This window comes from Trachurus trachurus, assembly GCF_905171665.1.
Source record: "Trachurus trachurus genome assembly, chromosome: 16".
NCBI lineage: Eukaryota > Metazoa > Chordata > Actinopteri > Carangiformes > Carangidae > Trachurus > Trachurus trachurus.
Window position 1 is genome coordinate 31,223,279 of NC_139902.1, and position 14,521 is coordinate 31,237,799.

The following is a 14,521-nucleotide window of genomic DNA, read 5'->3' on the forward strand; positions in this document are numbered from 1 at the left end:
TTATTGCTATTCATCTGTTTGTCTTCACTATTGTTTTTCCTGAATCTGCTGGTAACAGGAAGTGTTAGTGCAGAATCTACAGTAAATCTCACAGTTTATAATAAAGTTAGAGACAAAAATATGGAAAGCATATGCCCTTACATAACAATCTAGGCTATCAAAACGTAGTTAATCTAGTTTTCTTTTAAACCGGAGTGTTTCCTTCGGTGTTTGTCAGTGCACAATTTATGTTATTGTCTTGATTTGAATTATTTTTTCCTTCATGTTTTCCTTGGTTCACACTCCTATTTGTAAGCTACTTGAAGCAAGGCAGGTAAAGAGTATAAAGTGCTGAAGAAGCAAAAAGAAAATTAAAAAAAAAAAAAACGTAGGGGTCAGTCCATGGATGACGAGGTAAAAGGTTCATCTGATCAGCACCAGCACCAGAGCAGCCAGCAGCAGCAGAGGAACGCATCCTGCAGAGGAATCACAACATCATCATCATCATCACCTACAGGCTACTCTCAAGATATTTGTACAGTGCAATTAATGACCATATAATAAAAAAAATAAAAAAAGAGAAAAGAAACTGCAGGATAAAGATAAATAAATGTATTGTAATAAGAAGAGTTCAAACATAAATAGAAGGAAGGATTTTAAAAATCAATGAAAAATGAGAGAAATAATAACAAAATACTATAAAAGAGGCAGAAAGGTTTGAATGTGAGTAAAAACAGACATAACTGTAAAAGTAAGATTTAAAAAAAAGATAGGATATTAAACGTCCCACTGTTTTTACTGTTTTATCGTATTGTATTTATTTATTAATTGTTTGTTATTCTGTATTTTATATAACCTTGTTTTTACTTTAGACACCCCCCTGCCCCCTCAAAGAGCCTTTGCGGATGGAAGTTCTGCTGCTTAGGCTGTTTACATCCCTCAAAGCCGCAATTTTTTTCCACAGACAGCGTCAGATGGAGACTCAAACATGCACCGAGAAGTTTATTTACTTCAAGGCCATCCAGTTCGTGAAGGAAGGACAGAAGCCAGAGAGAACATCAAAGAACATCTCAGCTGTAGGGTTGTATATCTCCACCACTGAGGCCGATTCGATACGCATCTCGATACGCTGCCACCGATACGATAGCCTACATTAACGATACACTGAAGCTCCTGTCGATACGATGCGATACGATTCAGGGGATGTTTTTAAAAACCAAGCAAGCCGACATGTTTGTAAAACTAGATCTAATTCAAAGTCCCGCGCGAAAAAATGGCGGCTTTGAGGGATGTAAACAGCCTAAGCAGCAGAACTTCAATCCGCTCCCATTCATTGCTGCGGGGACAGACACAACTACTGCAAAACAGGAGCAATTAAACTGAAAATCTTCAGATTCCTTCTTTTAGACCTAAAATGTTAGGAACATACAGCCCCGAGTTGAATTTGCCCGGAATTGTCCTTAAATTATCACTGCTGCTGGACCATAGTTCATGAACCAGTCATTCATTTCAAACTTCACACTGAGGCTGTTTTCGAAACCGCATACTACCGTACTGCCTACTACATACTGCGTTAGTATGTACTGTATACTGCATATTGAATGTGGGATTCAGTATACTGCTTCAACAGACCGACACCGTTCACACCGCAGTATACGAGTTTCCCAGAATGAATTTTGCGGCAACCAGTAGCAGTAGCTGTAAAACAGGCGAAAAGCTGTTTTATTTCCTGCTCTAGCGCTGTTATTATGTAACTTTATTAAGTTTTAATATTTTTCATACGAGAAAGTAACTGTTTAGATCCCAAATATACGACTAGTTTATCCAAATGACGGCTGTTTAGAAGTTTGCTCCGATGTTTTTCGGAAAAGTGAAGCTACGCAACAACCATGACATCACAGAGACAGGAGCCGGTCTGCAGAGCTGCTCGGCCGGCCAACCTCCGTCGTCATCCCGGGGGGAGAAAACGATCGCTAATTAACTTATCCGCAGGTTTTTAGAGGTTTACCACCGGCTGGTTAAATTATTTTTAGGAGGTAAATGTTGGTCTCATTGATGAAATCTAACACCTGTATCAGTAGCATTAGTTAGTTTGAATGAAAAGTGAAGCTTCATGTGTGTAACGTTATTGGACAGAAGAGCAGCGCTGCCTCGGGGCTCTGTAGCCTAACGTTACGTACAGAAATCACCACATTTACAAAAATGAATAAATGTTTTATGATGAACCAATCAGTCTGCATTAAGTTTTATTTGATTAAACTATAGTTACGGTCCACGCCACGGCAAAGGTACTTCACTACCGTCTTTGGTTACAGTTAGACGTCAGGGAAGCATTGCATTGTGGGATACAGTACGCAATGTAGACTGGTCAGATACTGGAGATATTTCCCGAATCAGAACGACATCCAGGAATTTTTCGCATACTGCAGATTTAGCTTTTGTTTGCATACGGCATACTGCATTTTGGCCAAATCAGTACGTACTAGCAGTATAGTATGCGGTTTCGAATACAGCCTGATGCTCTGATGGTGCGTTAGTGCGTCAGGCTGAAGGACTCACCCTGGTTCCCTGGAGCCATGTTGCCTGAGATCGGGGTAGGACACGGGTCACCACGGTAACGGATCCTCTGCTCCTCTGCCTCACCGTTGTTCTGCATGGACGAGATTTACAGAATATGATGAGCTCAGTCAAAGTTATTACATGTATTTTTTTTAAAGGGGGTTTGTACGGTGTCCCTGAAGGGTCAACACAGCATCTGCAGCTTAAAGGTGTACTACAGAAATGGCCGTTTGTCCTGTTTGTCGCGCCGAGTTGTCACGAGTTGCCGCAGGAGTTTACCCGAGTAAGGAAAACGAATTTGATTGGTTGTTATCGAGCGGGCGAGATATTCAAAGCTTGGGGCGAGACCGAGCTCCGTGTGTGTGTGTGTGTCTCAGACGTTTGAATGATGGATGACGGATCCAATATCAGTGGCTGTGAGCAACGTGACGTATAATCCGTGCACCTGCATTATCCAATGTGAAAAAAAACTACCACACTTTCATCCCAGATTTACTCAAAAATAGAATTTTGCACAAAGTTTGGGCTCCATTGTCTGATAGATGAGTTATTACACAAATGTTATGACCCAGAGTGGGCTTAAATTCAATTTTCTTTTCTGTACAGCTTTAAGAAAACACCTGCAAAGAGAAAAAAAGTGCTGCAAATACAGGAAACAGGCAAACACAACAGGAAGTGTTCTGGCGACACAATAAAGTCAGCGTCCAGGTCGGGGACAAATTTATAATGAGCTTGATGACACTCTAAAATGGCTGTTGTGTGTCTGTCCTACACAGTATGTTGTTGTATCTAATGTCTGGCCAATATCCTGTCTGTTGTGTGTGTGTGTGTGTGTGTGTGTGTGTGTGTGTGTGTGTGTGTGTGTGTGTGTGTGTGTGTGTGTGTGTGTGTGTGTGTGTGTGTGTGTGTGTGTGTGTGTGTGTGTCTGTGTCTGTGAGGTCTGTGACATCTGACAGGGGGGGGGGGGGGTGCGCGATCGTAGCGGAAATAATGAAAGTAACGGCAAACAAACACTGTATATCTCCAAAATCAGGCAGGTTTCCAGGATGCCAAGTAGCCTACTCATTTTAATGTAACAATTGCCGATGAGAACCGGTGTCAAAAAGGAAAAAAGGAGAGAAAAAAAAACAATCGATCGCGGACTTCATGATCGATTACCATGGCAACGAACGAAGCTTCGAAGCTTCGATTTTTTGGGGTTAGCCCTAATGGTCACCATACTTTTGAACCCTCAGCAGGTGCTTACTACAGTAGTCTCCCGCCTCAGTAAACACTGATTACAGTTGGATTATTAAATACAATTACAAATGCAAGTACGAATAGCAAATAGTATTTCATGCTAACTCTTTAATAAAACCAAAAAGAAGGAGTTAGCATGGGGTTAGCATCTTAGCTAATGTGGGGCCTGGACGCTATATTGGAAACTGAATAAGTCACAGATGTAGCAGCAATCAGAGCTGCAACTGAGAGATGAACTCCTAGACAACAACAGACAATGTTCATCTAAATGTGAAAAACAGCAGGCGACATACGTTCGTACAGGTGATGGTGACGTTCACGTCAACACACTGGTCCAACATCACCCGGTCGTCTTTGAGCTCCTTGATTGGAGCGATGAAGTTCTTCATCTCTCCCTTGGACAAGGCGATGGTCTGTAACAACAAACAACCACTGAGAATTAATTCACTCGTACACAAAGATAAGAAGCCAAAAAACTAAATGAATATAAATACATGGAGCTCTGCTCTAGTAGTTTTTAAGCTGCTTCAGTCTGATGACAGAGAGTTAGCGTAATCGTCATTGAAAATAAAGAATATAGTTATTACGGCATATAATAAGAATACAATTGTAATACAGTGAGAATAAAGTCATAATAGATCCGAATAACATAATGTTATTGATGGAAGTGTTGCAATGTGACAAAAAAGGGACAAACTTGGATGAACCAATTAGATTTTAGGGTCAAAGGTCATGGCCATGAATGTGGATGTGTTGTGTTTTGTGTTGAGGTTTTGCAGCTCATGTGTTGTAGGATGTTTGTGACTTCAGGGCCACCGTACACTGGTTTGGTGTTTGGTTGGGACATCATTTCACTTTGCAGTTATCATTATTATGAATTATTATTATTACCGTGTCATCAATGACCCACAGGTGCTCACATCTTTGGTCAAATCTGATTTGTGGGCTCGGGCAGCAGGAGTAGGAGGACGTTGTCTCCTCTGAGCGGCTGCTGACCGACTGCACAAAGACTGGAGAAGAAGAGAACAATACATTTATTTGTCTTCATGATCAGTGTCAACTCACAGATCTCAGGTCAGTATCTGACCATGATGAGTGAGTGAGGGGACAGCACCTACAATAAACTATATAAACGACGTCATGTTTGCACTTTAGCGACAATAGACTATGTTTAGTTTTGTAAATTCATTGTGTGTTTTGAACTCTAGTGTGTGTGTGTCATCTATTCATGTGGGAATTCCCCTTATGACCACTTCCTAGTGTAAACTTAACTACAGCCACACAGTTTCTGGAAAGCTCGGGGACTCCCAAGTTACTTTCACTTTTGGCCATAATAAGATCCGAATTATATAAAGTTACACAGTTACATATAATAAGATATATATCTACCTTGCAGAACCGCAAACGCCTAAAAAGTCTGTTAGTGTAAAAACGCAGGTTATATACGTATATTCAAAATGAAAAACGAAACCTCATTGGAATCTCGATCGATTTAATCTTGTCGACCTGGCTGCATCTGTCTTCAGAAAGCGAAGTCAACATTTGATGGTATTTTATAAATCTGCGACACCTTATCTACTATTCGGCTTGTTCAGATCGTCCACAGTGACACGCGCGTGACTGATTTTCGCATTATTTCTGCCGCACGTGCGTCTAACTATAATAAAGGCTGAGTTGCAACTTTTTTTTTTTTTCATGGAGTTTGCCGGTAGCACGTGCACATTAATAATGCAGACGGTAAGTATTTGTAAAGTAACAGGTTGCCCACTCACCACCACAATATGTAACTAAAGCGAGGAAAGAGAGAGGCGTCATTGTGTTTGTTCCCTCCAGCGTCGCTTCTCCGTGTGAATGGCATCAAATCAAAACTTCCGTGTTGAAATGAAATGATGTAATATCTAATAGAAACGTAACCGACGTGTGCCCACCCATCTTAAAGACGAACCACCTATCAACGGACACCTACAATTACACACGTAAAAATAGAAATACATAAATAACAGAAATATTAAATGGGCTTATATGCAAATGACTTGATAAGACACTTAATTATAACACTATAATATTAGGCCTTTCCATACGTTGAAAACGAGACCATGATTTATCTATCTATATATCTTTGGTTGTATACATACATACAACAAAGAGATTACCTTATCATTTATAAATATTTTATTTGTCCATGTGCCCTAGTTGAAGTCCCTTTCACATGTTGAAATGCCTTTTAAATTAGATCAATATCATATTTTATTTTATAAAACACATTAAAATTCACCCAGTCCTTCCCACCCACTGAAATACCTTTAATATGCCTATATTATGGATACTACCCTATATTTTTTATTATGTAGCATAAAAATCCTTCTGGCTATATGGACATTTATATAAAATGTGTTTTTGTTCATACATTGTTGTTGTTTTTCATATAGCCTACATCAAGACTATATGTTAACAACATATTCAATTAGCCTATAGCCTATAATAATCTACATGAATTTTATTCAAATTAATTTACCTTTGGGGATTAATAAAGATATTTTTTATTATTATTCTTATTCTTATCATTCTCTCAAATGTACTGTATGTCACAAGTGAGGGGAAACACATGACAAACTCCGCCCACTCTTGTCACGTGAGTAAATGAGAAATGGAAACTAACCCACGCACACAGCACATATAAGAGCTGCAGCGCAGAAACTACTTACGGGAAATCGTACTTGACTGCGTGTGAGTCTCTCTCTGACTTTGTCTGTGTCCGTTGGCGTGGGCGTTATTACTCACCGAGACTATCTGAACAACCATCACTGGCAAAATGATCACAACTGTCACCCTGCTGCTCATTCTGTGTAAGTAGCCTACAATAAACTACCTCTGCACTTTTGAAAGTCGCACTGCACTTTTTCCACGATGTTTCACCTCTAAGACACAAAAAGACAACATTATAAATCACATGATTGTTATTATAGTTAATGTTAATCATGTTTAAAGCAAATTTCTCTGTGTTTTTACTCTTTTTAAACCGTGCAGCTCTAGTGAAGTGAGACGAGCTTCCGTCTTTATATTTGATCTGATCTCGCTCCTGTTCTATGTGCATGCATTTTATACAGTATATTCATGTTGTTGTTGCTGTTGTTGTTGTTATTGCAGGTGTGTGTGACTTTGCTGTGCACGGTGCTGCAGTGCAAACTGTGCATGAGGTGAAGGTTCAGTCCGGGGAAGATGTTGTTCTGCCCTGCACCGCGGTCAGAGAACCAGGGGTCCAATACCTGGCTGAGAGGTGGTACCAGGTAAACACACACACACACACACACACACATACTGCACTATGGAGAACAATAGAAATACAATAGAAAACAGTAAAGGAGGAGGAGAGAGGTGGCTCACTCCGATTGGCTATTTTAAATAAAGCTCCAGTCTTTACTTTTACTTTCGATGAGTAATAAACGATACCATTCATTGCTGAACACGAGCTGAATTAGCAGCTGTTATTCATTATTCATTTGAAGAAAAACAACCACAAAGTTTTCAGATGTATCTGTTTTTTATAAGTTGTTATAAGAATCTGTTTTATTATAAGAAAATATCATAATTAAAAGATCAGAGGAAAGTTTATTGATAAAAAGAATAAAAAATCTGTAGCAAAATGCCATTTAACATGAAAAACAGTTAGAGTGAATCTGTTACACATAAAAAATAAAATAAATTAAATTATATAGAAAGAAAAACAAGAAAATATAGTATATATTAGACCCAGAGTCTTTAACCACTATAATCAATAATCATTTCACTGTTTCAGCCCAGGTTATTGATCTTTACACACTGACACTGTTTGTTTAAATGATTGATATAAATCAATATTTTTTAAAAACAACACCTGGCTGATCTTCATCCATCAGTGGGAGGAAGCTGTGCCGTTGCCCTGGCAACAAATTGGCATCACATGATGACTTACATGTTGTCACGTGACGAGTCCAAATCAGATGTTTTATTGAATCAATGACATCTTGATACAGAATATGATGAGAAATAAAGATGAATGTAACATAAATATGTTGTAATACGATAAAATATGACATAAAATAGAATATAATAATACAAATGATAACATATTTTATATGTAGGCGCCTTTAAAGGACACTCAAGGTCACGTTTAAATATATTTAAATGTAAATATGAGTTTCATGTTATTTGTATGAGTCAAATAACTATAATAATATGATAATTAATACAAAAAATAACAAAATCTACTTACTAAATGACTTAATTCAGTTTATTTCTGTGAGTTTTATTGAATAATTGATATTATTGATGTCTGGAGTGTTCTGGTTGGCTGACTGACAGTTTATTGATTATTGATTGTCTGTTTAAAGGTGGTGCAGCCTCCTGAGTCCCAGCTGAGCGGCCTGCTGACCAGAGATCTGCCCAACGGGACGACGCGCTACTACGAGGGCGTGGACCGTGAGGTGACGCTGCTGGGGGAGGGGGGCAGCGGGGGCAACAGCCTCTTCCTGCCCCGGGCCGCCTGCAGCGACGAGGGCTGGTACATGTGTCACCTCGACGCTCCGGTGGGAGAGCAGAACCGGGACGGAGCTGTCGTCCTCATCGTCACAGGTACACACACACTGTAACACACTGTAACACAAACACACAGTAACACACACTGTAACACACTGTAACACAAACACACTGTAACACACACTGTAACACACTGTAACACAAACACACTGTAACACACACTGTAACACACTGCAAAAACTCAAAATCTTACCAAGAATATTTGTCTCATTTCCAGTCAAAAATGTCATTTCTAGTCAAAACAAATCTCATTATACTTAAAATAAGACTTATCACATTTAAAAAGTAGCTTGTTTTTAGACACTTTTTGCTTCTTTCAAGCAGATTTTCACATTAAAATAATCTGATAGTGGAGCAAGTTTTTCTTTCTTATTACAAGCACAAAAAAACCTACTTTCACTGACAGACTTTTCTACTTATTTCAAGTGAAAATTAGTTTGAAACAAGTGAAAATGATCTAAAAACAAGTTCATTTTTAGGTGATGAGTCTTATTTTAAGTGAAAAGAGTTTAGTATTGACTAGAAATGAGACATTTTGACAAGAAATAAGACAAATATTCTTGGAAAGATTTTGAGTTTTTGCAGTGCACTGTAACACACACACACACACACTATAACACACACACTGTAACACACACACACACACACACACACACACACACACACAGACTGTGATGTCATCGTCTCAGGTGTGAAATTACATCAGGGGACTTTTTACTCTCAGTACAAGAAGGAAGGAGGAAGAAAAGAAAGGAAGCTCATATATATATATATAGTGATAGTGATATGTTCTCTATATAACTATATATATATATGTTCCTAATATATCCAGTGATGTCACTTATTATTATAATCACATATAAAACAAACGTCCTCTGGTTTTATAAGGATGTGATGTATTAGTGTTATGTTTAATATTGTTTTTCATTTATCAAATCCTCAATTGTGAGCACTTTGTGTTTAGAAAAGTGTTATTTTATTATTATAACATATACAAAAAAGAATATCAACAATATATTTTATTATACATGACAATATCATACATATAAAACATCATTTCTACTTATATACTATCACATTTGAAAGAAAAAAACACATCTTTTCTAAAAATAGACAAGGGGACAAACTTCTTTTAGTCAGAACTTCCCACACAGAACTTCCCACACGTGGGAAAAGGAAAACATTTATATTTGTGACGTTTCGGTCCTCGACCTTTTATCAGATGAACTATTAGTTTAATAAGGAAGTGGTTCCACACGCGTCACGCTGACTTCACAGTTTCAATCATAAGATAAACCAAAAAAAACAAGAAGAGTTATATAAAGACAACCTTTTTTTTTTAAGTATAAGTACCAAAGAGGCACATTACAATATCTAATTATATCATTTTTAAAGTCTTTATTTCTTTTAATTGAACATGTAATGATTCTGTCTTACATTTTATAATGAAAACCCATAGTTCAATATCTCAAAAATCAGAATATACATGAACATAGAAACATACAGATTTATATGGAGTAGCTGAATTGTTCTAGTTCTTGTTACATTGTGTTATTATCTATCTCTGTTTTATTTGCATTAGTTATTTGCATAGCCTAACTGAGTTTAGCATCAGTGCGTCAGTCACATTTCCATTTCACGGTACGATACGCTCGGTGGTTTGACAGCAGCAGGCGACACTGTAAAAAATACACGTCCTCTTTTTTTGACGCTGTCAGAGTGGAAACAGGAAGTTGTAACTGGTTTAAACAAGTGAGAATAATCTGCTTTATCACTGTAGGAGGCGGTTGTCTAGACTTTAATCTGGAAAAAAACTCACACAAACACAAATTAAACTGTGACTCAGCGTTTTTTTTTTTACTCTGTATTTCCCTCAGACTGTCCCACGGCCAGAGAGACGACAGACCACTACCTGGTCATCTTCGCCATAGTGGTAATGGCGTTTGCACTGATGATCTTCCTCGTCAGCTATGTGAGTAATACACACACACACACACACACACACACACACACACACACACACACACACACACACACACACACACACACACACACACAGACCTGAAACAAGCTGAGTGAAGCTGACTCGTCATTTAAAAGCACAAAAGCAGCATTAATGTGGTTTACTCAGCTTCACTTAATCATCACTTTTGCAGCACAGACACAGAAACACAGCTATTAAAATACACACACATCACGTTAAAAGCACAAAATGAAATAAAAACTGTCACAGGAAGCAGAAGATAAAACCTCAACCTACATAGAAATATAATGTATAACAAATATAGAGTTATGAACATGACATATAACATCCTGATCTGGAAATATAAAGATACAAGTTTATTAAAGCATCAAACATATAAAGCATTAATATTGCACTGCAAAAACTCAAAATCTTTCCAAGAATATTTGTCTTATTTCTTGTCAAAATGTCTAATTTCTAGTCAAAACTAATCTCTTCCCACTTAAAATAAGACTCATCACCTAAAAATTTACTTGTTTTTAGATCATTTTCACTTGTTTCAAACTAATTTTCAATTGGAATAAGTAGAAAAATCTGCCAGTGAAAGCAAGTTTTTTGTGCTTGTAATAAGAAAGAAAAACTTGCTCTACTATCAGATTTTTCTACTTATTTCAAGTGAAAATCTGCTTGAAAGAAGTAAAAAGTGTCTAAAAACAAGCTACTTTTTAAATCTGATGAGTTTTATTTTAAGTATAATGAGATTTGTTTTGACTAGAAATGAAATGAAAGTTTTTACAGTGTAACATTAAAGACTGCAACGTCTTGTATGCATCGCATTTTCCATTTTTTGTGGCAGTGTTGTATGTATTGTCCCTGTTAAATAAACATTAAAATAAAATAAATGAAAGTAAATAAAGTTCCTCCTGTGTCTCCCCCTGCAGGCGAGTCTGAAGAACGTGGTCAAAGGGAAAAAAAACAAGACGCCGCTGCATAAAGAGGTTTTACTGAACGCAGCAGCGAAGCCTCTGGAGAAGAAGGAGTTGGAGCTGATCTACACGCTGGGGCCGAGGCCTCAGACTCTGAAACACGTTTGTGTCTGAAGGCCGAAGCTGCACCGCTTCGTCGGATTAAAACGGCCTGAGCTCCGACTCCTGTGGCTCTTCGAGGACACTGAGGATTATTGAAAATTACAAAAGCAAAAGGAGGAGAAGGAGGAGGAGGAGGAGTCTTCACCTTCATCCTGAAGCACCTGGCTGGAGGAAACCACTCAGGAAGTTAACAACACAGAGAGAAAGAGAGAGAAAGATCCTCCGTTTGTTCTCCCTCCCGGGCCCTGGTTCAGAGAGCAGGTTTAGTAGAAACTCTGAGTTCGTTGACTGCAGGTTTAGAGGAAAACTCAGGTTTCACAAAGTCAATTCAGTTTGACTGTTCGGGGTTCAGTTTAATCCAGAGTTCAGGTTTTAACTCAGAGTTTGTTAAACCTGCTCTCTGAAACAGGGACCTAGACACATGCTCGGCTCGCGCTGGTCGACTGCTAATAGACAAAGACAAATAGATAAATGCGCTAATTGTAGTGTTGAAATTACCACGATCAACCCTATATGTTGGAAAAAGTAGTTTTGTTCCAGTGGTCTCTTTGCATAATGGTCCTGACTGAGATGAAGGAGAGCCATGTGTTTACAAAAAACACACACAAAATTGTCTGTGAGTGTGAACCTCATGTAAATGTCAGGGTTGTGTTGCTCTTTGCCTCACTACAAACACAGACAGTGTTTTCATGCCGGACAGACCAAGCGAGCAGGCCATTTTTGCAAATAATGTAAGTAATATACAGTATTTTATGCCATAATTAGAGGCCTTGATTGTTTTTCCCCTAATCCCAAAGACCTAAAAGCACAGCTACATTATATAACATTTAAAAACAACTTAATTTCAAGTTTCTGTTTTTCTAGTACTGTTATTATGTAGGTAGAGATATACTGCCACTCTCCTGGCAAAGGTTTCTGCCCACCCACTTTAATGCATGCCCATTGCCCACCCACCAGCTGATTTCTAGCTACGCTGCTGCTGGTGGGTAGCTGTGTGTGTTATCATTTGATGGTGAACATCAGTTGATGACCAGTTTGTTTTAATATCTATCGACCTCCATAATTATATATTGACAAGAAGCTAATTGGAAAAGTAGCAATGTCTTGTGTTTCCGTATGCAAATATGTAAGTTTATATATACATTTATTATACAATACTATAAATATTTATAACAACAAATGAATCTATACATTATATAAATATATATCCTCATACAGCGTGTTACATGTGTGTAACCATTCATTAATAAGATAAGATAAGATTACACTTTATTGTCAGATCACTCTGAAATTTGTCTTGCGTCCCATGACGTCCAAGGTTTCACACAAATAATAACAAAATACCAAAAAATGTATGTAATGTACTGTGTGATAAAGTCCATAAACATCTGATTTTTAAAAGCTAAGCTAAACTAAACAGGGATTTAAAAGTAGGATATTTTAGTCCTTTGTACAAACTCCTGTCTTGCACCAGCGCTGCCCCATGTGGCTGTATGCAGCAATAACAACAACAAACTACCAATCTCTGTAAGTTAGCTCCAGTGCTAATTAATAGGCTAATATAAATACTTAGTTGGACCATATACTATGTTTTTTTAATACACTTAAAAGGTACTGAAAGTGACGACTAGTTGTAGAATGTAGATGATCGAACCAGAAATCTCGACAAGCGTCACGCAAAACTGTGAAAAAAACCACATGACAACCAACGTAACCAATCATTCATGTAGCAGGATCTTATGAATGTTAAAAAAAAGGAAGAAAAGATGGAAACCTTGTAATACTTTTCTTTGTGTATACACCGAGATATACAGAAGATAATCTGTATCTAGTTTTATGTGAAATGAATCTTGTACTAGGATTTTAAACCGCAGCATTAGTCAAAGTGGCTTCAACAGAACTCCAGCCTGTGTTTTCATCTGTGTGATGTTGATGTTGTTGGTGTAGGTGTAAAGTTCAGCCCAACAGCATGTGTTTGTGTTTGTGTAGGTGTAAAGTTCGACACCACATGTGTTTGTGTGTGTGTAGGTGTGTGTGTGTGTAGGTGTGTGTGTAGGTGGGGTGGAAGTTTAAGACCTTTTGAATTTCCCTTTAGAAAGGAGAAGTCTGGAGTGAAAAGGTCTATTGTATTGTTGGACTTTCTAGAGTAGACTTTAGGGAAACCCCCGACATAAAGGCTGAACAACATCTGGAACATCTTGTTTCTGTGTTTGATGGTAGAATCGATTTTGTTCTTGTATTGTATTTAGTTGCTTTTGTTTGTCTGAGGTTTAACTCTGAAAGTCTGCGGCTTAGGTTTTAATGACAGAGTTTTAGTCACAATTGTATTTCCTCTCACTTTGAGTTTACTTTTAACGTCACTATAGCTAGCCTACCTCTGTGCACTTGAGTTACAGATGAATAACTGTATTTTTTGTGTGTTTTTTGCATTTATTTGATAGAGACGTGCTGAGCCAAAAAGCCTAAAGTCATATGCCAACATGGGAACATATTGTCAACACTGTATTGTTAATAAAAAACATTAATAACATCTCTATTGAATAGTTTTTTATTTGCAGGATGAGGGTGAATTAGTTTTCAGCTTTAAAAACATAAAAAGGTTTTAACATCATCATAGTGAACAAACATTAGAAAATAATAATAATTCAAATTGTACAATACAGCGACTGTTTGAGTCGGAGCTTCACCTGTTCCACCTGCACCAACATGACACCCACCTACAGACCATAATAACCCACTTTGACCCACACTGAAGCCACGTTGGGATTTCCCATGATACTTTTATTTCCTGTTTTATTGTGTTATGTGTTATGACCTGTATTCACCTTTTAGTTTAATGACACAACAACTTCAGAGTTCACCTGTTCACCTGTTGTCGACTGTTTGGAGGCAAAGAGCATGATGATAATGATCATAACAAACTTTATTGGCAACACTTTTGTTTACAAAGAAAGAAGAAATACAGCAATCCATTCATTTATTGCTACTTAATCATATAAGTGGTTTTATTTCACGTTGTAAATTCAGATTAAACACAAATCTGGATGTTTTTATATGAGTTAAAATGTTCTCTTAGGCTGTATTGTGTTTTGATCATAATACATTTTAGGTGTGTAAA

At 37.7% G+C, this 14,521-nt stretch overlaps 2 protein-coding genes across 2 annotated transcripts; one reads left to right on the forward strand and one right to left on the reverse strand.

Annotated features, from left to right (window-relative positions):
* Positions 1 to 330: 330 nt before the first annotated feature.
* On the reverse strand, positions 331 to 5,612 carry LOC310999066 (uncharacterized protein). The gene is made up of 5 exons (XM_083989376.1): positions 5,550 to 5,612; positions 4,669 to 4,787; positions 4,071 to 4,190; positions 2,539 to 2,629; positions 331 to 455 (listed from the first exon to the last, which is right to left on the reverse strand). Exons 1-5 carry the CDS (start codon positions 5,590 to 5,592, stop codon positions 403 to 405), a joined length of 426 nt encoding a protein of 141 aa, XP_083845502.1. The 5' UTR covers positions 5,593 to 5,612; the 3' UTR covers positions 331 to 402.
* Positions 5,613 to 6,488: 876 nt separating this feature from the next.
* cd83 (CD83 molecule) lies at positions 6,489 to 12,554 on the forward strand. Its single transcript, XM_083989191.1, has 5 exons — positions 6,489 to 6,623; positions 6,925 to 7,064; positions 8,148 to 8,388; positions 10,230 to 10,324; positions 11,257 to 12,554. Exons 1-5 carry the CDS (start codon positions 6,590 to 6,592, stop codon positions 11,413 to 11,415), a joined length of 669 nt encoding a protein of 222 aa, XP_083845317.1. The 5' UTR covers positions 6,489 to 6,589; the 3' UTR covers positions 11,416 to 12,554.
* The last annotated feature ends 1,967 nt before the right edge of the window (positions 12,555 to 14,521 follow it).